This window comes from Drosophila ananassae, chromosome 3L (genome assembly GCF_017639315.1).
Source record: "Drosophila ananassae strain 14024-0371.13 chromosome 3L, ASM1763931v2, whole genome shotgun sequence".
Taxonomy (NCBI): domain Eukaryota; kingdom Metazoa; phylum Arthropoda; class Insecta; order Diptera; family Drosophilidae; genus Drosophila; species Drosophila ananassae.
The window spans coordinates 13,072,683-13,095,073 of record NC_057929.1 but is presented as its reverse complement, the minus strand read 5'-3'; the positions used below and the strand labels follow the sequence as shown (position 1 = coordinate 13,095,073).

At 43.8% G+C, this 22,391-nt stretch overlaps 3 protein-coding genes across 5 annotated transcripts in view; 2 read left to right on the top strand and 1 right to left on the bottom strand.

Annotated features, from left to right (window-relative positions):
• The window catches only part of LOC6494345, a 41,676-nt gene extending 37,760 nt beyond the window's left edge, over nt 1–3,916 (top strand). Inside the window, exons 8-9 of the mRNA XM_001960457.4 lie at nt 913–1,381; nt 3,012–3,916. Coding sequence (XP_001960493.1) covers nt 913–1,381; nt 3,012–3,702 — 1,160 coding nt within the window. The 3' untranslated portion in view covers nt 3,703–3,916. The remainder of the gene's footprint in view (nt 1–912; nt 1,382–3,011) is intronic.
• An 848-nt stretch (nt 3,917–4,764) lies between these two features.
• Nucleotides 4,765–14,722, bottom strand: LOC6496227 (transient-receptor-potential-like protein). 3 transcript variants are annotated; one of them, XM_014908205.3, is made up of 14 exons: nt 14,460–14,722; nt 12,872–13,031; nt 12,385–12,530; nt 9,760–9,997; nt 8,616–8,758; nt 8,181–8,553; nt 7,889–8,123; nt 7,353–7,626; nt 6,761–7,153; nt 6,506–6,701; nt 6,283–6,447; nt 6,008–6,227; nt 5,612–5,948; nt 4,765–5,556 (listed from the first exon to the last, which is right to left on the bottom strand). In XM_014908205.3, the coding sequence occupies exons 2-14, from the start codon at nt 12,899–12,901 to the stop codon at nt 4,908–4,910; spliced, it is 3,399 nt and encodes a 1,132-aa protein (XP_014763691.1). In that variant the 5' UTR covers nt 12,902–13,031; nt 14,460–14,722; the 3' UTR covers nt 4,765–4,907. The 3 variants fall into 3 exon arrangements, with proteins under 3 accessions (XP_014763691.1, XP_014763692.1, XP_001960491.1); XM_014908206.3 differs by having other exon boundaries at nt 14,577–14,722; XM_001960455.4 differs by having other exon boundaries at nt 14,584–14,722.
• LOC6494346 lies at nt 10,379–11,580 on the top strand. The gene is made up of 2 exons (XM_001960456.4): nt 10,379–10,665; nt 10,726–11,580. Exons 1-2 carry the CDS (start codon nt 10,611–10,613, stop codon nt 11,067–11,069), a joined length of 399 nt encoding a protein of 132 aa, XP_001960492.1. The 5' UTR covers nt 10,379–10,610; the 3' UTR covers nt 11,070–11,580.
• Nucleotides 14,723–22,391: the final 7,669 nt, after the last annotated feature.

Below are 22,391 nucleotides of genomic sequence, written 5' to 3'. Positions count from 1 at the left end.
GCTGACAGTTCCGAAAGTGAAAGACATACGTTTCCTTTCTAGGGGTTTTTTTTTTGTTTTTCTAGTTTGGTGTTGATAGTTGAAAACAGTGGTTGTTGAAAAGGATGGATAACCTCAAGGATAGGGGACTATTAAGTATTTGGTATATTACTAAAAGATTACTAAATCTTAATTTAATTTATCATTTTAACAAAAAACATCTGATGAATAATTCAAAATAGTTTAGGGCTTGTTTTGTGCCCCCAACAATTGCCCACTGTGGCATGCCCCGCCAGATGTTATAATGCCCTCTGACATCACGACCCTGTCACTGGCAGCCGCTAATGAAAGTTAACGCCAAACTTTTGGCTTTTCGAGGGGCATTAGCGGGGCAAGCCGGGGGTATTGGGAATCCGAAACGTTCCGCCACATTGTTGCATTGTTTGGCGAACTTTGAAAATGCAAAGCAAATAATTTCGCAGCCTGTCCCCTCCGCACACTCTTCTGCACTAAATGCACAACTTTTCCGCCACTCCTTCCGCAACTGCGGGCAACTGCCACTTTTCCCCATCTGCCCCATTCCAGTCCACTTCCATTTCCACCGGAACTAACGGGGCTAACGGGATAATCAAACCGTGTGTGGCAGTTGGCGGAAGTTGTTTTGCCAATTTGTGCGCCAACTTTTTGGCCATCATTGTGCCAAGTTGTGTGTATTTTGGTTAATGTTATTGCAAAAACATATTTAATTTAAGTTAGTGAAATTCATTTAAATTAAACAAAAATATAATACATTTAATGAACCTTTTTTAAATCAAACTGTTGCTAGGACACAACATAAATTCAGTTACAAAATGCAATGACTTTCATATTAAATTTGGAATTAAATTAACAATGTTGTATTCAATTTTGAATTTAATTATCAATTTGTTGCAGCTGTGCGACGAGGCAAGTTCGTGACGAAACCCTTGCCGCACGAGATCAATGCTCTGATGGACTGTGGCACGGGATCCACTGATTTATTGCTGCCGGCAGCAGGACCTGTACCGGCAACATCGGGTGGAGCAGCAGCAACAGGCACCGCAGCAGCAACACCCGCACCACCATTGCTAACCTACACAGTGGCCGCAGCAACAAGCCCACAACTGGCCGGTGGCATTAAAGGCATGGCACCCCCACCACTGGGTGCAACATCGGCGGCAACACTGTCCGATAACAGTTTTATGGCCGCAGGTATTTGTGGCATTGCAGCAGGCGGAGCAACAACTGCAACAACAGGAGCCGGAGCAGCAGCAATAGCATCATCGGGGGCAGGAGAAACATTGTCAGCTCTTCTAAACGCCAACTCGTCGGGCGCGGTGGACATAATGGAGGACGAGGAGGAGCAGGAGAGGGAGCGATTGAGGTATGTACCACAAGAATGTGGCAACTAATCGGATGCAACAAAAAAATCCGACAGCTTAAAGCATTATTTTTTGCCCATAGTTGAAATCAAAGTGGGAAACGCTGTCGGGGCTGGGTATGCTTCTGTTTAATTTTATTTTGTAAACTAACTTTTCGCCAGCTGCACTTTAAATCAACACTTCACAATTTGCATGAGATGTTTGCTGCAGCATTTTGCCACTCCCACTTTTCAACAATCCGCCCATGCCCCATGCGCCATGCCCCCTGGCCCAAATGCCACTTGGCTCGTCATTTTCTGCCAGATTGCCGAGGGCATCGCTTCTGGTGATGGCTTCCTTCGCCTCGCTCTTTTTTGAGCGCACATTTTGAGCATTTTATTTAATAAAAAGCTGCCAGCAAGAGCAGCAGCCGCATCTGGTAATTAATTTTGACAGTGAACCTGTGCACGCGTCGCGGGGTGCCCTCCGGCGGTTAACAGCAGCATCACCCACAGCAGCAGCAGCGGCATGAACAGGAGCAGGAGCAGCAGTCGAAGGACCTGCCACCCTGCTCTTCAGTCTCAGTTTCGTTTTCAGTTTCAGCCTTGTCTGTAATTAATTGTAAGCCGAGCAGCGCACTCAGTCGCAATGAATCGGGTCAATTAATCTCAACCGAATGCTCCAACCACGCCCCATCCTTTAGCTTTCGAGGCCCCTGTTCCGCAGGTCCTGCAGACATCCTGTCGAGTTGCCGTCTTAAGCAAACAATAATATAAATGTCTGTTCACACACGTGATGTTGTCGTTATTGATCGACTGGATCTATTCTATTGGTTAACAGGAAGAGAAGGCTTGAACAAACTGGCAGGTCCTTGGCATGCACTTGGGAAAACAGCCTTCCCCATTGTTTCAAATATGAATATTAATTATGAATATTGAATGGAACTGGGAAAGTAGCAGGACTTAAGATATCCCACTCCCATTAAATCCTTTTGTTTGGCGTCAAATCAAAATCATACTACCCTTTGAAAGAGTATGAACCAACCATGTCTAGTGATGTCCTGGCACTTTGCTTAGCCAATCGCTTCTCGAGTGCATTCCGAGCGAGTGTTTGCCTAGCCAAGAGCACAAAATCCCGGAAGACTGCTGGCCAAGTTCAATAAATGTTCGGAAAATTGATTTGACAGAGAGTGAACCACTTGGGAAGGAGCCTTCTTTCGGCCAACCAGCTTTCCCTGGGGACTGTTGCAATTTGGCCGGAATGCTCGTTCGTTGCAATTCAAAAGGTATTTGGATTGTCAATCGGGTCCGATTTGTCAGTTTCGAATTTTTCAACGGAGTGCAGTTGACTCAGGCTGCCAAATGAGCTTAAGGATTCCATGATTTAAGAAGCATTGAGGAACTGGTACAAATTTAAGATGATTCCCACAATCGAGTGTCTAAATATAATGCATACGTCCTGTATACCTCCTAGGCACACGTCTGTCTTCCGTTTTATGCCTTATTGATTGATCCTGTACATGACAGCTATTTCCTTTTTACTGCCTAAGGGTCCTGCTTTGGGGTTTGCTTTTTATGCCTAATTGATTTATTTTATGGTCAGCCGTGGCATAAATATTTATAGACCATCTTGGTGTTTCATTTTTTCTTCCAGCAACTGCCCGCATGGCACGCCCTCGCGTGTTCCGCTGATAGCCAGTTCCATGGGCGTGCCCCAGGATTCTGGGGGCGCGGGAACCGCCTCCACCACCTACAACCGCCACACGCTGCAGCCGCTGAGCCGCAAGACACTGCTGCTGACCCGCCGCTGCCAGAGGCATGCCACCGGCACGCTGTACGACAGCACGGCAAACAACACGGAGACCTCCGACGACGACGGGGAGTACATGCAACACGGCAGCGAGCAGTTTGTGCTGAAGAAGCTCCGCCATCATGGCAACCCAGAGGTGGAGTCTCGACGGCGGCGTAGATGTGACACGGACGGCGAGGCGGAGGATTCCGAGGAGGACGAGGACGAGGAGCCGGAGCAGCAGGTGCCCATCAGCCTGGTCCTGTTGATTCTCATGTGCTATATCTGTGTGGGCACCGTGATCTTCGCCCTCTGGGAGGACTGGTCCTTGGTGGACGGTGCCTACTTCTGCTTCGTGACGCTCTCGACAATCGGCTACGGAGACTTTGTGCCGGCCCGGAGCTTCAACGGGCCGGAGCTGCAGCTGTACGCCTGCTGCGCCTATCTCCTCCTGGGCCTCGTCCTGGTGGCCATGTCCTTCAGCATCCTGGAGACGCAGCTGATGTGGAAGTGCAAGAGGATTGCCGTGCGACTGAAGCTGACCCGCACGGATTAATAGTATACTCTGAACACAATCGCAAACGCAAAGCTTATAGCCTAGACTAAGTTACAGTGTACTATGTAATTAAACCTAGAAACCAACAACTAGCCCATCTCTGTGTATATTTGTCTGCCTAGCGAAATACATATACTTATAATAGCGAAGGACATGTGCTCGTGCGTTGTCTGGAATTCAAATGAATTTGTGTAAATAAACTGAACTTTTGGAATTTTTGAAAGCGTTCTACTATTTGGGTAATTGGAGGCAAGGCATGACTGAAATGTATACACCGGTATCAGTATCAAATTCTTGGGGAGTCCTGGCCAAGGTCCTTGAGTTCATCAGGTTGAATTATGTGTAACCTAATCACATTAACATAACTTATTGCCCAGCTGCCATAAAGCGAACCAAAGGGAAAATGTCATTTATATATTTATCCTAATCCCCCGTCTCCCCAAATAAAGCTGGAATAATAAGCATAATACCTGCGTTTATCCCTGGTGGAGTGTCAGCAAAAAAGCATCATGTTTCACCAAAAAATACAGAAGCCCAGACACATACAGAGGGAGGAGCTTGGCCCTCTAAGGAGCTCGCACACGTCCTGAAACTTTGAAGAACGTTCATCATCATCCTTCCGAGGCATTGGGCGCATACAAAGTGAGCTTAGAGTGGCGCATAAATTTGAAAGTGCCACGCGTCATCAAAATCAAATGCCAGCCTCAGTGGCAGCCACCGCGTGACCCACTTACTGCCACAAAGTCACAATATCAGCACCAGATCCGCCGATGGAATGCCGAGCGGCAAAATGATGTAGCTCAAAATCAATTGATATGACATCAAATTGAATTTATAATTTCTTGCCGCTTGTTTGTGTTTTTTATGTCTCAATTGGCTTTGATGCTTCCGGCTTTCGACTTTCCGCACGCTTTCCCCAAAAATGTTTCTTTTTTCCGAAAGAGAAAAAAATTGAAAAACCCCAAAGGGTCCATCAAGTCTAGGGATGCTCCATTGGGCATCCTACATATGTAAATGCCATTTAAGGTCCTTCAGGAGCCACTTTAAGAAAAACACAAGGAATTTAATTTTCCTAAATAGTTTTATTCTTTTCTTTTGTATGTGAATAAGTTATAAGAATAAAGATTTTCATTCTACTTTTATTTTTGTTTGGAAGGACCTTTAACTTTGGATATTTATCACCCGTGTCCATGCCACAATCACATTTAGTTTCGGTGTTTTGGCCGCTGGGGACTCGTACTGGCAATCGAGCTAATATCGGACACATTGTCCTTGGCCAAGGACCCTCTGGCCGCCGGCTCATCCAGATCCACCACATGGATGTCGAAATTGGAATTGCCAGATGGCACACCATGTGAGGTACGACTATTGGCCTGAACTCGACCCTCTACGGAAAAGGGGGTATGTCTGGATTTATACGGAGGCGGTGCCGGAGCCAAGGGGGCTGCCTTCTTCAAAGGCACAGGATTAGAAAGAGAAACAGAAGCAGGAGTATGTCCTTCTGTGGAATCGGTCACCAGTTTGCTGGGACACAAAGGCAGCTCTCTTTGTCTGGCCAGCTGGCTTATCGAAGATCCTGGTGTAGGCCCTGGCGTAGGAGCCGGTGATGCTTTCCTGCTGACTTTCAGCTCAGGAGCGGTCAAGGATCTGCCATTGTTCAAGGCCATGGCTCGGGCTGGGACGGACTTAATGGGTGGCCGCCAGATGGTCTTGATCCTGGGCGTTTCATTGTGGGAGATTTCCTCACTTATTTGATTCAGCAATTCCAGCAGAGTGCTGGTCTTCTCATCCTCGAACTCAATGCGGATGGGTGACTCCCGACCGGAAGGACAATTGGGATTCATCATAATGAGTCTGAGGAGTGTATTGAACTGGATTTAATTAACTTAATTAGAAAAGTAGGTCTCACCTTTTGGCCTCTTCAATGGCTCTACCCAGATTCTGCAGGCTTTTCCTCTCGTTTTGAGTGCATCGTCCTATCTGAGAGTCCTGGGCGGCTTTCAAGACCACATTCCATTTGTGGGCAGTGGACTGCAGCAGAACAGTTCTGGCCACTCGCTGGAATCTCTCCTTGGCGGTCTCCTTGGCCGGCTTGGAGGGTATGGACTCCACCTTGATCTCCCTCATGTCGCCCTGGCCGTTGACATTTCCGAAGACATCGTTCTCACAACTGGACTGAACTGGTGCCACCTGGAAGCCCTTCATTAATCGTCGCTCCCAGACCTTGATGCGTCGAGGTCTTCGTTCTGGTAAGTAAATGGTTTTGTCGAAAAAAATCGTATGTCTTTTGGAGAAGAATACTTACGCTTATCTTTCTTATTGGCCGAGGAGACATCCATGCCGCTGTTCTCGAAAATCTCTAGCATTTCATAGCGCATTGTGCTTATTTCGCTCTTCACCTCGTTGATATCGTCCTCCGATACAGGATTATTCTCGAACTTGCGATGCATGGCGGCCACATATCGCCAGACCAGGGAACGCATAATATTGTCGTACTTACTGTACTGCTCCTGCTCTTGTCGCTTCTGAAAATTGGATAAATAATAAAAAGGATAACGGAAGTCCTTCTTGAAAGCTTACCTTAGAGCGCTGGCGATCAATGGCCTTGCTAGACTTGCGGAACATCCTGATCAGCCATTTCACAGACGGCAGGACATTGAAAGGCGGCGGCAGGGTTGCACTGTCCTCGAAGAAACTCATCCACAGTTTAGTGCGAGCAAATTTCCACTCTGTGTCCGAGTGCTCCTGCAAAGAAATGTTATTATTTTAAGAATAAATAAGGTCAAAGTTCGTGGTAACTTACATCAATCATGGCATACGAATTGGACATCATGGCAATCAGTAGGTTGAGGAGAACAATCACGTTGATGACGCTGTACGAGCCGAACATGAGCAGTCCCCAGAATCGCGTATACGACTTGATGCCACTGAGCTCGAAGTCATCCAGGCCGACCATTCCGAAACTGGCCCAAAACAGCGACTGCGAGGACTCGAAAAGGCTAAACACATTGAACAATTAGCGAGATGAGTGGATAATTGGACTAGTGACTGGACTTACTTGCCAAAGCGACGCCATTTCATGCAGGAGTCGCCATGGTTACCCCAATCCGCCTCCCCGCCCGGCAGGACATAGCACTTGCTCTTCTCCAGCGCCGCAAAGTACCACAGGAGCTGGTTGAGGCCGCAAGCGAACGCAAACAGCACTAACGTGTAGATGAAGAAGAACTTCACAATGTCAATGACCATCCGGCCCAGCGAGATCTGTAGAGGCCCCAGGTGCGGATTGATGCTGAACATGTGGACCAGTTTCAAGGCCGAAAAGACATTGGCCGCCGCAAAGAGTCCTTCGGCAATCAGCTGAGGATCAAAGTCATGCCACTTTTCCCGGGGTATGTATGCCATTTGGGGGTCCCTCGATATTTCCGTAGCCTGTTGGATGTAGGCAAAGGCTCTGGAATCAGAAAAAATATTGCTTAAATAGTGCTGACAAATAAGCATTTATTGAAGGATAATGATGGCAAAAATGTCTCATAGAAGCCAAGAGAGTTTTATCTTTTTAATGGCTTTATAAGAAGAACCAATAGCTCTCCTTTCCATTTCCATGACACCGAGAATAACTTAGTATAATATCCTACATTTAGAGAACTCACCTTAAACACATGACACTCACATAGAGACTGTTGCGTAGAAAGTCGATAAAATTCCACATGTTGCGCAAATAGTTCTTCATGCCCACGGCAAATATCTCCTGGACTTCCTCCCACATGAAGCCAATCACGTAGAGGACGACGATGAGCTCCAGCTTGGTGGGTGCCTGGCCACGTTGTCGCAGCTCCTGCTCGGCCAGCTCCTTCTTCATCCTGTCCGTGCCGAAGATGCGGACAAAGTCATCATCCGCCCGCTGCGAGACCAGAATTAGAATGACTGCGAAAGTAAATAGAGATGAGTGGAGGCATGGGATTTCCAGGTAATGCCAAGTCACAGGTAAATAAATCCCGGCCAAAAATAACCGTAAAGTGTTGACCTGTTTGCTGACATTTCCTGAACTGTGAAGAGTAAAATTTGCCTTCAAAGGCAAGGGATTCAGTCTTTAAAAGATATGCGCTTGTCGATTGCATCGTAGCTATCCTATTATTTCAAACTCGTATTGTTTGTGTCTGCAATCCTTCGGATACAGGATACTCACAGAGGAAAAACAAATAGGAGGAGGCATGTATCAGAAATTTCATAAAGGGCTTGCGCATCAGCTGCCCTGTGCGGCAGTTTGGGGCACACATGTAGATGAGGCAGTAGAGTGGGAACAGGACCGCCACCTGACCGATGCACAGGACCTTGTCCACGATGCTCTTGCGACGGAAACCAGGGAGACCCTCGTACCAAATCGATGATAGCAATTGTTGAATATTCGAGTGGGCAACGAACTGCAAACACGAGAGAACGAATTATTGGCTTCAGGGGAAATTGGCCTGGCAAATTACCTTCTTCTGTTTGTAGGATATGGCCTGGACTAGTCGTGTCAGGCTCATCCGGTCTCCCGGCTCATAGCTCGACATTTGCGGGTCATAGTTCAGGATAATGGCCAGTTCGTTGGAGGTCCTTGTCTGATCTAAAAGGTCCACCGCAAACTTTTGGCATTGTCGCCTCAAGTCCATGTACTCCGCTTTGCACTCCTGCTCGGTCAACGCCAGATTCCTTAGCTCCCAGGACAGCTGGAAAGCCGTCAGGATCGGATCATTGGAGGTCAAGCAGATCAGCGAAGGACTGCACAGAGCCCGGTAGATGTTGACTCTGGAAAGGGAGTGCCTTAGCGAATCCTCAGCCATTAAACGCATGCACTCCTCACAACCGCAACTGGAATAGAAATGGAATGTTTAAGTTTTATCCTTGATTTGTGACTTGGAGAAAGGACCTACCGTATATCATGTGGCACGGGAACTGCTGCTCCTCGATCCAAGAGTATACGCAATATTTCAAAGTTGTTTTTGTGGGCGGCCAGCATAAGGGGCGTGATATCCGGAGCGAACATGGCCGTGTTTATGTCCACCTTTTGCCAACTCTGAGGGGGGAAATCAAAAAGTAATTCAAAATATTACCATTTACAACCAATCACCAGACTTTTCTTGGAAATCATCTTAAAAAAGTAGCTATAATACTGCTGACTATCGATTTGCCGTCTTGACCCCACACTAACTGCTGGAAAATCTCGGTGCTTGACCCTCCCTGAAGGACATCCGAAAAAATACTTGGTAGAAGCACTGGCTGGGAGCCCCACTCAAATCCAGGCTGTCTTCATCATTTGTAGATGTTATTAAGCCTGTTAAACGTTTTATTGCATATGCGCTACAATAGTAATTTTCACGCTCCAACAGCGCCCAATGGCTGCCTAATGAAGCGTGCCAGTGTGCATAAATATGAGCGGTGTCTGGCACTGCGAGAGTATCTGGCGGAGGCGGAGTGCCGGGCAGGAGCAGTCGGTATCCCGACCGACGACTTTATTTGCAATAAACGTAAACCGGAGATACAGGAGCAGAAGGAGCACAGGGACTGCGGAGCAGACGGATCGGCAGGAGCAGGATGTGGCGGGCAAGGGCACTGGCCGCTTATCGCACACTCCCAATCACTCGAGCCTTGAGATGCTGCGTGTACGTGCCCGATGGCGACGCTGATCCCGAAGGACGGGCACGAGGCATCCTGCTCAGCACTCCAACACCCAAAAGCCCCTCACACGGAAACTGATTAAAATCGTGTTAGCTTCAAGTTACCGGGGCCTAAGCCAATGGGACGGTAACCGCAAATTAGCTGAGCACAGCAGACAAAGACACAGAGAAATATATTTTATTTATGGGTCAAATTAAGAAGTACTATATGATAGTTGGAACTTCTCCCAAAATAAATAGCTTGTAGCATACTTTTAGTCGCTTTTTTGTCCAGTTAACGTTAATAAAATTCGCTAAAAATAAACCTTCCCAAACCATTTTGAATAAATATCTTGGCAACGAAAATTGTTTGGCATTTCTTAAATTTCTTTCCCTGTAAAAGGAGGAAAGAAAGACTTACGTAGGGCTCACCCTCCTTGTAGATGAGCTCCTCGTGCTCGAGGAGCAGCTCGACGGCCTCAACGAACTCCGCATTGATGGCATGGAGCAGGGCGTCCTTTGTCTCCACACCCATGATGACAAGCAGTTCGACCATCTCCAGATTTTCGTTGTCTATCGCCAGGGTGAGGGCCCGCCGGCCCAGGGGGTCCATGCAGTTGATGTTGATGTGCTGGTGGCGCAGCGCCTTCTGCAAGATCCTGCAAGGGAATTATGTCGTCGCAATTATTGGAATTTTCTTAATAAAAGACATGGCCACCGAGCAGGGGGCTCGCTGTTAATTTAAGCAAATTTTCGTTGCAGAAAAAGGACAAAATTACTTTTGCTTTTCTTCATCATCGATTCGCGATGCCCGAGCAGTCGAAAGTTGGTCGAAAAGTTTCTAATTACGGAGAGAGGCCAACAAAAAACTTTGCCAATCAATCGAGTGCCAAATACGGCAAAAAACACAAAAAAGTGAGGAAAGGAAAATCGTTTCATTTTCAGGGCTGACACGAAAAGGAAGAAGAAGTCCGAGTGGGTATTAACTTTTTATTTTGTTACCAACACTGCTATGGAAATCTAGTTGCCCTGGCTGGTCAACTGTCACAATTTATAACCATCTGCCGACCAAAAAAGACGAAAACTTTCAGTTAATGATCGTTCGTCAACATAAATTGTTGTACAAAATTCAAAGAAGAAACGGACTACGCTTTTACGACGCGATTACAGTAATAACACACCACAAAAACCCACCCACATTTGGCGATTAAATTATTTGTAACACCAATAATCATCCCTCGATCCCGGCGATTTGCGTGAAGTCGATTCGAAATGGAAGTCGGCGAGGGTCAAGGCTTGGTCATCAAAATGGCCCAAAAGAACAAGGGTGCGTCCTCCGAAATAGCTTCGAATTTCATTAAAACATTATAACCTTTACGTTTTCCAGAGACTCAAACGGTGAAGATTGTGGCCGGCGGAGGAATGGCTCCAAATTGGTTCAATGCAGCGGCGTATACTGCGACCGGTGGTCCATTCACAGGACATCCATTGGCAGCAGGACCGCCAGCTATGCAACACCATCCCATTTCCTGCCAATTCTACATGGACAGGGAGGAGCAACTCTACCGGCGCGCCTGCCAGATGAAAGGTATCCGGGTGGAGCGATTGAACGAAATTCGCGAAGAAGAGGACGACTCTGTTGGCTCCGAGGAGGAGCCCTCGAAGGTCATCTACCGCTATACCCTTGACGAGATGAAAAGCTACAATCCGTATCGTTTCATCAACTTTTAAGTTATGTCCCGGCATCGCCACCACAATATCCCAAACCCTTAGCGTAATCAATTCACAAACAGTAACTCCCACCATAACAACCACAACATTATCATCAATGTCGCATCGCCTGTCCTCGAGAACAAGATTAGTATTCCTTAGTAACTTCCTTAGCATTAGACTTAGTATTAGCGCCTGTATTAGGATTAGATTGTATAACCTGTATAGTGTATACCCAACAAGATGCTCGGCCGACTCGACACTTGGCACACGGAACATATGCATGCCTCCTTCAAACAATTACGGGAACCACATCCAGTACAACAGGAACAGCCAGAACAGGATTCACAACGGGAAAAAGGACACCAATGGACACCGATTGTTTGCTTGTTCATATACCACCTTCACAACCAGCACCCCCACCACCAGCACAACAACTCCCCGTACCATCGAATCTACTACTCGTATCATCACCCCCCGATCAAAACAATAAAAAATTGTTCATAAACGGCCGCCAGCCCTGTCGACCAAATCTTTTCAGAGTTCTATATATAGGAATATATTATATTAACTTTTATTATTGGCTTATGTCAGGTTTTCTTTAAATATCTTCATATTCCGAACAAGGAAAGTAGAGTATATTGTTTCTTTTCCTTATTATTCCATAAAGACCTCCCGTAATTGAATTTTTTTCCTATATTCTCATATATTCATTGCCAAAAAAACTCGAAATTAATTGTGCATTTATTAAAGTAAAGCTGTAAACGAGCAGAAAGTAACGCAAATGGGAATGTGAGATGTGGAGCCCTCATATTGCTTATTAAGTGGCTTGTAAGATACAAGTTAGGCAACCATTCTGGGGCCTCAGGCGGTGGTGGGTGCGTGTGCAAATAAATGAAACCACCCAGCATGATGGTGGCACCGCCGAACAACCCAAAACACACCAAAGGTGCGTCCCGAAGGGATTTATGTTACCTGTGTGGCCCAGCCCAGTCGACACCTGGGCTTCCCTTGACAATGGGCTGACAACCAACGAAACTTGGATACCTCTTAGGGGAAATGGGGATTTTTGATAATTTCAAATGATTTTAAATGTTTTAAAGTTTAAAAGTATATGAGTTTTCTTTTGAGAAAATATACAACTAATCATTTCTGTTCTAATTATACAAGAATTCTTAAAAAATATTCAAATATGTATGTGAATAAAATGTTACAAATATAATCATCATACTGTATCTTTTATTTAGGCAAGGACTTAGCTTTATCTCTCCCCTATCCAGACCCTATATCCTTCATCCTTTTTAAGGTATTTGGAGGCAGAAAAAACGGCACTCACCTGCGCACATTCGGCATATCCCCTCGCTCGACAGCCAGCAGGAACTTTTTCTCCTCGAGCAGCAAAGGTTGTGGTAATCCCAGTGGCACACAGCACCCGCCCACCGTTTTGGGGGCGTTGGCGGAGTTGTTGCCTCCAGACGATATCTGGCATATTTAAAAAAAAAATACAGAAGGGGGAGGTTGAGGTGAGTTGGAAGTATGTGGGTGTTTATGGCGGGGAATTCATGAGAGCGACGGAATTGCAAATAAATAAAAAATAAACATACAAGAAAATTAAGTGCAAAGTGGCGGTGTTGGATCCGGATCCGGATATGGATCTTGGACGATTGTCGGGCTTCCATTTAAATGACATGGGATTCAGCGGCATTCAAGCTAAGTTTCTACTGGCAACTGGCAACTTTAAGAGGCAACTGGCTGCTAATATGCAAATGTGACTTTCTTGGTTATACTTTGTTTGGTTTAAGCCACTTTAGGCTCTTACTTACGCCTGTCGGCAGCTTCTTTTTGCGACCCATGCTGGTTTTTAGTGTCTTAGTTTTCTATTTTACAATTCACTTAACAAAAAGCCGAGTACAATTAATATTCCATGTACAGTCTGCAGTCCGGCTTGGAACTCCCTCAAAACTTTGGCTCCATGTCAAAGGGCTTAAAATAAACACGCACAAAAAACTACTGTATATACATATTATTTATATACACAATGGCTAAGCCAAAAAAGTCCGATACTAAGCCCGGCCAAATGCAACTTTCGAGTTGAATTTTGCTTTTATTGCGGAGTCGGAGTCTGGACGGAGTGTGTGCGTTGGTTTTTGTCTTAGTTTATGGTTTCTGGTTTCCGGCGTGCAAAAAAGTTAAAAGTTTCCATTTAAGCTGTTTATATTGTTTTTTTTCAGCTGGCCAAGCCCGGCTAAGCCCTTTTTAAGTGGCAACTGCATTTTGTGGACTTAACTTTTGGGCAATTTTTGACTTGATTAGAGGGCAAAAATTGCACATAATCGCGACTTTTCGAACGCGCGTCGAATGCAATACTAAAATATACTCGTATATTCGCGAAATCACACACAAATCATTAATGGCCAATTGTGGTTTTTAATTCCATCACTTTTTCTGTTTTGATTCAAATTTTCTCGTTCTCATTGCGCAAATATTTCGGTTGCACTTCCCTTACTTGGCACAGCTGTAATTTTAATGATACTTTGTGATTTTTGATTTGATTGTTTACATCACCGAGCCGACCGGGCTTCGGTCTTCTATATTTAATATTTTTTCCGACTCTTTGTTCAGCAATAGTTCTAGGCTATCCCCCAGTAGCCGAGACCCTCTTTTTCTGATAATTTTATTAATACTTATTTTGGTCTTTTCTCTCCGCATGTGTTAACAATGCCAAATGAATATTAAAGACTGTTTTTTTTTTTGGTTTCAGAACAACCGAGTACCAATCGGTAATCCGTCGGGGTAAAAAAATATCCCGTCTACATGCTTTTGCTTTAAAATGGCTTTATGCTCCTGCGGACGAGAACGCGGATGCGGATGCTGCAGATGCATTTAAAAGTGTTTGCGACTGGCCGTAAAAAATGCAAACGCTTTGCATATTCCGGGGAAAGTATAAAAAAAGCCAGAGATCCCATTGAGGGGGCTGAGTGTCACACACAAAAAACACTTCCGGGTGAGCTGGCGATTGCGGCCATTGTAGCCTCCTCCTGCGGCCGATGGCGCATTGTTTAATTAACTTAATAGAAATATAAGTGTCTGGCGATTGTTGCTTAACAGGTAAATACTCGTTCATAAAAATGTCACAATAAATTCGCTTTTATCAACCCCAGCGACAAACTGATGGAAGCAATATTTGTGCATAAATTTATGGCACTTGCCGGCAGCCATCGATGTATCCCACAATCTGGCAAAGTTGAGTTCATTAAAAAACTTCAATTCTGGACTTTTTGGGGGAAGAGTGTTAGAACAGAACCTTTGGAAACACAATGGCCATGGACCAGTACATTTATAACCATATAATTCAGTTGGCTTATGGTCAGCACTTAAGCCACTCTTCCGAATACGGATACGGGTACGTACTTCTTGCATTCCGGCGCATAGAAACGTGTGCAATTGTTCAACTCGCTGGCACAATGGACGTTGAAATTTCATGTGACCGGCTTAGTTGAAGGGACTAAGAGTATGAATTTTATATACGTTTTACGTTTAACAATTGCCTGGCACAACCCGTACGGTATAACTTGTATTTATTATATATTCGCCGAGGCAATCCACAAGATACAACCGCAATATCCGCGCTGGTTTGAACGTGTGCCACCTGCGAAATTTAAACGCTGCCACTGCCACGCAGAAATATATACCTTTCCCGAGGGCCGCGCGGCGTTGTGGCTAATTTAATTAGACTAAAACGTCAAATATTTGTCAGCCAGGTAGCCAGCTAGCCGGGGTGGCCAGCTCATAGATATGCCCGGAGGTTGTCCGTACAAGAGAACGCCCTTTCCACATACCTATATACAGGTGTATAAAAATATATATTTACGACTGGGGTGTTATGAATTGCAGAAATGTCCGGCAGACGACGATTCACCTTGCGACGGGGTCATGGGGCGAAGGCTTTCGGTATCAACAAGTTTTTAAGGGGATTAGGACCCAAACATGTGGAAGAGACAGGGATGGGAGCTGGGACCTGGAAACAGATGGATAGACAGAAAACAGCGACAGTCGGCAATTGAATTACAACTAATTTGTCGTGATTTGATTTGTGCTGGGCCAGCAACTATTGTCTTGCCACTAGCTCTTCGAGCTATTCTTGCCACAAATTGCAGCACATTTATTTTTGTGTTCTGTCCAATGCAGCGTAATTAATTTGATTTGCAAAATTCAATTTTCGATGGCAAAACGATTGACATTGAATACCTGAATTGAAATATTACAATATCTGAGATGCAACACACCAGATTTTCAAGTTATTTCAATTAATGTTATGATTTTTAGGACTTAATTTGTATTTTCATTTAATAGTTTGCTAAGCTTCGATTGGATAATTTTTAAGAAATCTAATTTGGAAAATATCTTGGCTAGATTTCTTGTATATTTTATCTAACTGAACAATAGAAACCAACATTTGATTGGGCTCATGGCTTTCTAGTTGCCTTGCTTCAACTGAAATACAAACAAGTGCTAGACAGCCCAAGTGGATCCTTTACAAGTTCATATGTCTCTGACAGAGTCAGTCTTTTGACGGGCATAAACAAATTTTCCCGGATCCGGGCCATATTCCGGCTGCAGGGCAGAGGACACAGGACAGGGGGCAGTGCACGGCGGACATGGCAAACCGAAATCTAAGCTCTAGATACACAAGGCATGAGCAGGATCCAACTTGCCAAACAAAGCAGAATTAAATCAAAAATCTTAAACTGGATTTTGATGAGATAAAACTACGGGGGGGTAGTAGGTGTTGTTTTTATTTATTTTTTTTTTCTTTTTTGGACAAGCAGTAGAACACAATTGAGGCAGATTCTCCAGCATCAGCTGGAGCCGGGGTTTTTGGGCCGGAGTCTCGCATGACTGCACGTAAACAGCTAAAGCCAAACAAACAAACATCACCCAGGACGTTGTGGGTGGAGGACAGTGTGTGTGTGTGTGTGCCACACAAGGACGCACCATTGTACATACCTGTACCTTAACTCATTTAGTGGCAGGTGGGTTACCATGACTGCGTCTTTTATCAAGTTGCATGCGGTTGGCAAAAAGCACTTGCGGTTGGGATTGGAGCCAAGTTGAATGGCTGGGCCCTTAAAGTAGCGCCTGGTTCCATTCTCTTTACGAATTTCGCGATTTTTGCAGGTGGGTATGCGATATATACAAAATATCCCTTTACGTCCCGCAATCCCTGTGTTTCGGACATAAAGGATGTTCGCCACGTGGCTGTCTGCAGGGCACTCTGAAAAAAAACATCTAGGAGTCTGGTCTTGTAAAAATTGTATCTTTTTCATTTAATTTAAAAATATATAAACCTAGCAACAAATATGCTTAAAAATGTAATATGTATAAAATAAATATTGCAACTACGAGAATACATATCCTTTTTTTCCGTGGAATTCCAAAAGTCTGGCAATGGCAGTCCCAAAGCAAACACCCAAGACAGTCAGACAGATAGACAGTAGGACAGTAAGTGGCATAGTTACACGCACGCTCTCACCCATTTCGCAGAAGGTTTCGAGCAGCAGAAGCTGCAGCATAATATGATGCATATTTCCATAATTCACCCAGCAGTTCGCCAAGCGCCCAAGCACAGAGTACACAGAGTACGGAGTACGGAGAGTGTGAGGCAAATAAAATTGCATTCAATATTTCTTCTCGTTTTGGCCCCAGAACGTTGATGAGATTTTTTTCCCTTGGCACGCCTCCCGTCATATTGTTTTTCTTGCATTAAATTTATGTCTGTACGTCCTAAATTGCACGTCCTAGAATTTGTTCTATGCTGCCGCATAATTCTGCATTTATTTACTCATAAATTTTAAATTTTTCTCTCAAGAGCTTTCGGTAATATCAGCTTCGATTCTTTATTAATTTTGCATGTTAGACTCGGACCAGAAATTTCACAATCTATAATTAATTTTGAAAATAAGAGTACTTATGAATCCTATCTCGGAAAGGTATAACTTATTTGTTATGGACCAATATTAGCCAAGTTATAACAAATAATATCCAACTAAAAGGATTTTGGTCAAGGTATTTTTCTAGGCAGTCGTAAGAAAATATCTAAGCAATTTAACATCTGATTTTGAACCGGTTTACATGTTTTTAATCAGAACTCTAATCTTCATCAATCTGCATCAAAATTCCGTAAAAATTGGGAAATAAAATTTTGAGCCCATTTGTGACCAAAATCATGATGTAACCCCTTTGAAAATTTACGAAAATGGGGTCAGATTTAAGTTGTTCAGGTTTTAATTGAAAATGATACTGCTCGAAGTTCTAAGATCGGGAAGGTATAACATTTTTCAATGGGACAAATATTGAAGAAGTTATGAACAAAAATGTCTTAGAAAAATCGTAAAAATTGGCATTGGTTGTAGCTGAAATATTAGCTATTTGGTAACCGATTTTGATAAAAAATACCATTTTGAAATGGGAACTCTAATCTCCTTAGATCTGCATCTAAATATTGTGAAAATTGAGAGATAAAATTTTGAGTCAATTTTTGGCCAAAATCATGATGTACCCCCTTCGAAAATTTACGAAAATGGGGTCAGATTTTAGTTGTCCAGGTTTTTATTGAAAATGATACTGCTCGAAGTTCTAAGATCGGGAAGGTATAACATTTTTCAATGGGACAAATATTGAAGAAGTTATGAACAAAAATGCCTTTGAAAAAGAGTAAAAATTGTAGGAGGGAGACTTTTGGCCAGAAGGTAACTTTCTTGACAGTTTTAAGTCAATATTTCAGCTATTTGGTAACCGATTTTGAAACGAAATACCATTTTTAAATCAGAGCGCTTATCTTCTTAGATCTGCATCTGAAAATTTTTCGATTTTTTACCGAAATCATGATCGAAAATTTTTAAAAATCGGGTCAGATTTTGGATAGGCAGAATTTAACTGAAAAAAATACTACTCGAAGCGCTGAGATCGGAAGGGTATAAGTATTCACTACAACTTTTAATTGAATAAGCTTGCTCGGAAGTGGCCCAGTAGTTCAATTTCCTTTAATACATTTACAAAAAATAACATCCTTTAAAAATATATTTTTTCCGTGGCGAGGGGCTTTCGGCCAAATTGGTTTTTCATTCCATATTCCTTGTATCTCGCAGCATGCTTCATTTTCGATTGAAATACTTTTTCGTTGCATACTTTTTGGAGCATCCTTCATTTCTCTTTCCCTTTCTATCTCTTTTGGAGCTCTTCCTCGCGAATTTCCGCAGTGACGTCATTATCCTCTGGAAATGGGCAATCTTTAAATATTTATTTCTCGCTACTTTCGCATACCAAAGTGCTGAGGCATTTTCCCGCTTTTAAACAATGCGAGATTTTCATCAATGAGTTGCGATTGTTGGCTGACTTTAAATTACATCTGAAGAGCAAATAAACAAAGTTGCCACGGCCAAAACAAAGAACCGAATGTAGTCGAAATAAGGGGCCAAAATGGTTATGGGATGAGAAGGGGGGCAAGCAACATCAAACACCAATCCTTGTGGTAAAATAAATTCACTCCAATTCATGACAGCTCAGCTCCTCCGGCGCAGCTGAGTCTGAGGTGTCCGTGTGCCGAGGGAGTGCCAAGTGCTGGGGAAGGTCGAAGGCAAGGGGGATGCTGTGAAAAAGGGCGCATTCAAAAGTGGGCGGGGTAGAGCGTACGTGCTGAGATACAAAACTTGCCAGAACGGATTAGAAAGTCGTGTGCTCAACGCACGTTTCTACACGGCAAAAAAAGCTTTTAAAACAGAAAAATGTATACTTCTTATAATTCCATTCAATTTTTATAATCTATAGGTTAACTTTTAAGTACCATATATATTATAAGAATATTAAATGTACTTCCACTCCTAATATTTTGCAGTGCATGTGCTCTGGGGACATTCCTCAAAGGATTTAAAAGGCAATCAAATTTAATTGTTTTGCGGTTAGCCGCAAAAGTTCTCAGTCTTTCTGAATCCTTTTCCTCCCGAAAAACTTGTTCCCCTTTGGCAATTGAAAAAGGCCAAGAGCCCAGAGTCCAGAAATAAATGCGCATGTATCTTATTTTATTTCGCATTTTATAATAAACGAGCAGTCAGCTGCCCTGTCTGGCAGAAATGCCAATTAAATGTATTTACAAGCAAATGCAAATCAGGCTGATGAAGTACCTCTGCCGCATCACTGACGCCACCGAATCCCCAACGGATTCCGATTCGATCCAAATGGGCCGTGTTCTGGCCAAAAATACGACTCACCTGTGCATTTGTTTACGCGACCAGCTAGTTAGACGTAAACAAGTCTCGCCGGAAGTGGGCCAGCAACGGCAATAGCCACAAAATAATATAAATAAATGAAAGACATATCCACAAAAATGGTTGGTAAGATCTGATCCTCATCTGACACTGCAGAGCTTCGGTGTCATTGCTCCACTTGGACACAAGTTCAAGCAGCAAGGTCTGGCCGGCTTATAAATTCTCACTTTCAGGCACTCTCCTCTAACATTGATCGCTGGCTGTCAACGAGCCGTGTAAAGGCCAAATGCCGTTTATTTTTAATAACAAAAATAAATATATCAAGACGGCAGAGACCAGCCACGCATCCCCAAATCCAAAAACAAAAATATGTATTTTCTGATGGGAAATGTCATAAAATGTGGCGCCAGAAAGAACAGAAGCAGTCAACGACTCGCCCGGCGACCTTAGAGAGTCAGAACAAAGCGGTCGGGCAGTCATATAGCAGATAATTCGGACGCACTATGTTCGCTTTTGAATTAAATAATTTATAATGCCATTTGTCTACATATCTAGCATATTTTCCATTAATGACCCAGAAAATGGATGGGCTGTGGGCAGCTGAAAACTTAATATCTAGTTGCTGAAAGCTGAAGGGAATGGCAGAAAATTGATTTTGAGGGAAAGCTAATTGCCACTAAATGGCGGGGAATGCGTAGTGCAAGGCTACCTTTTAATATAAACAGTAAGTCATATCTTTGGATAATAATTTATTACGGAATAAAGCCAACTACTTTTTCAACAACCTGTGAACGCATTATTAATAACCGAATAGCCCTGTTTCCCTGGGAAAATTACCGCCCAACCCCCCAGAGCCGTCCGAAAATCCCTCATCGCCCACGGAAAATCGGGAGAAAATGGGGCTAATGGACCAATGCTGTGCTGCTGCAGTTGCCGAAGTCCGATTGTTTGCTGGTTTATTATTAGCTCGAGTGAAGTTTTAGCGAGGTAAACACACTGACTTCATGTTGCGCCGCGGACGGCGCGGAAAACTCAACGGAAATCGGGGAAAAAATGATTTTGAGAATTGTGCCTGGCCGCCGGGCCGGGTGAAACAGAGAAAACAGAGAAACAAAATGAACGGGAACAAATGAATAAAATGAACACAAAAATAGCGCAACTGAAATGCTGTCGAGAGCCAAAAAATTTCCCCAAAACTAGACTAAAATTGAAAAATATTTTCGAACACGTCGAAACAGTTGCGCGTGCAATGAACGAGCGGAGAGTCTTCGAGTCGGGTCGAGTGGCAGAATTTGTCAATTATTGTGGAAATATTTCACAAAATGTATATATCCATTGATGTGTAAATATTTGTTGGCTCTTCAGCCGGTAGTTGCCAAAAAGGAATGAACCAAATTCTTGACGGGTTAACGAAACAATTTTCGTGCCACCTCAAAAGCCAAACAGAAGTTGATGAGGGAAATGTTAGGGCTTTGACACCTGGCCGGCAAGGTGTGGAAGCGGAAACAAATCAACAATCACAACAAAAACAAAAGACAATTCGGCCAAAAAGCTGATGTGACCAAAAAAACAGAAAGCATCTAACAACATGTCAACCAGAGTGTATTGAAAAGTTTTTTAGAATCGGATGAGGAATTTTCTATTCCCTACCAATTGTGTCTAGAAAACCATATCTTAATTTTTTTTTATTTAGTGTTCTTTTACCCTAAAAACCATAAATAACTCTTCACTTTTTCAAGTACCAAGTATGACGTTCGAGTAATCTAATCCAAAGACAGTGCATTGGCTGGGAAACGTGCCGCCATCGAAAATTTCGATTTTTGCGAGAAAAAATGTGATCAGAGGAGAGAGACCACCAGCTGCGTTTAGCGCATTTAAGGGATTTGCATTATTCAGAGCTTGGTCAAAGGCGGAAGCCCGTGACGTAAAAGCCGGCAGCATTTTTGGGCAGCAAACCTATTTTGGCTGCACCGGCAGCTACGGCTGCCACGGCATCAGGCCCTGCGCAAATCAAAACACACAGCTTAGTTCGGCAGCAGGTCTGTTTGCATTGGACTCTGGCCAAAAACTTTAAAGCCGGGACCGAAGCCGGAGTGACCAGCATGGCCGATAGCCAGCCAGTAGCCAGGAGCCAGGAGTCGCGCCGGGAACACGTTTCCTAGCCACACACCGTTGTCTGGGCACGTTCGCATCAAGTGGCAGTGCCCCGACCTGGCAGGCGTTTTGTTTATTTGCTTTTTGCCCGGCTGCTGGCTTATTGTGCGGCAAGTGACCGGACCAGGTCCGTGAGGAGGAATTGAGGAGTGAGGAAAAGGGAGGAGGTTGGAGAAAGCCGGAACAGGAATGGCAACGGTGAAGTGGGAAGTTATATGGCTGCAGCTTTCAACTGCGCGTATACGTAATTTTATGGCCAAGGCTTCGGTTTGTACGCTTGCGGCTCAGGCGTTTGTTGTGTTATTGTTTTTATTCTTTCTTTGCTTTTTTTTTAAGTTAACAGACGAGCCAGAAATAGGCTCTTTAAAAATGAGATTCTTTTGACCCACTTCAGATCAAGCCCAATTAGACCGATAGGCAGGTATTATCTAATATTAGACATTGTAACCAATATTTGTTTCAGTGTCCAACCTGCTCGTTCATCTTAACTTGCCTCACTATGACCATGACGCATGGCCTTTAATACTAAATCATACGTAATGTGTCTGTCGTCGTGTCCGGCAATTAGGCGTTCTTCCGTTCGATAAGATACGGAATCAGGCCTCGCAACTCCGACGATTCTTATCTGCTGGTGGTGCTGGTAACCCATATAAATATAGAAGAGCGTAATTTAATAATATGGCTAGATAATTGCTGGCTCTGCCATTATTTATAATTCACACTTGTGGCAGATATAATGAGAATTTATGCACTTGTTTCGGAAATGTTGAATGGACGATTTGGCGAGTCTAAGGAATGTGGCAAGGGATGCTCATGCTGAATTTATTAAAAGTCTATAAATAACATGCGGAAATTATTTCTTTTTTTTTGGAAAGCAAAATTTATAGTTTGTACAACACCCACATCGATTAATACAGAAATGTCT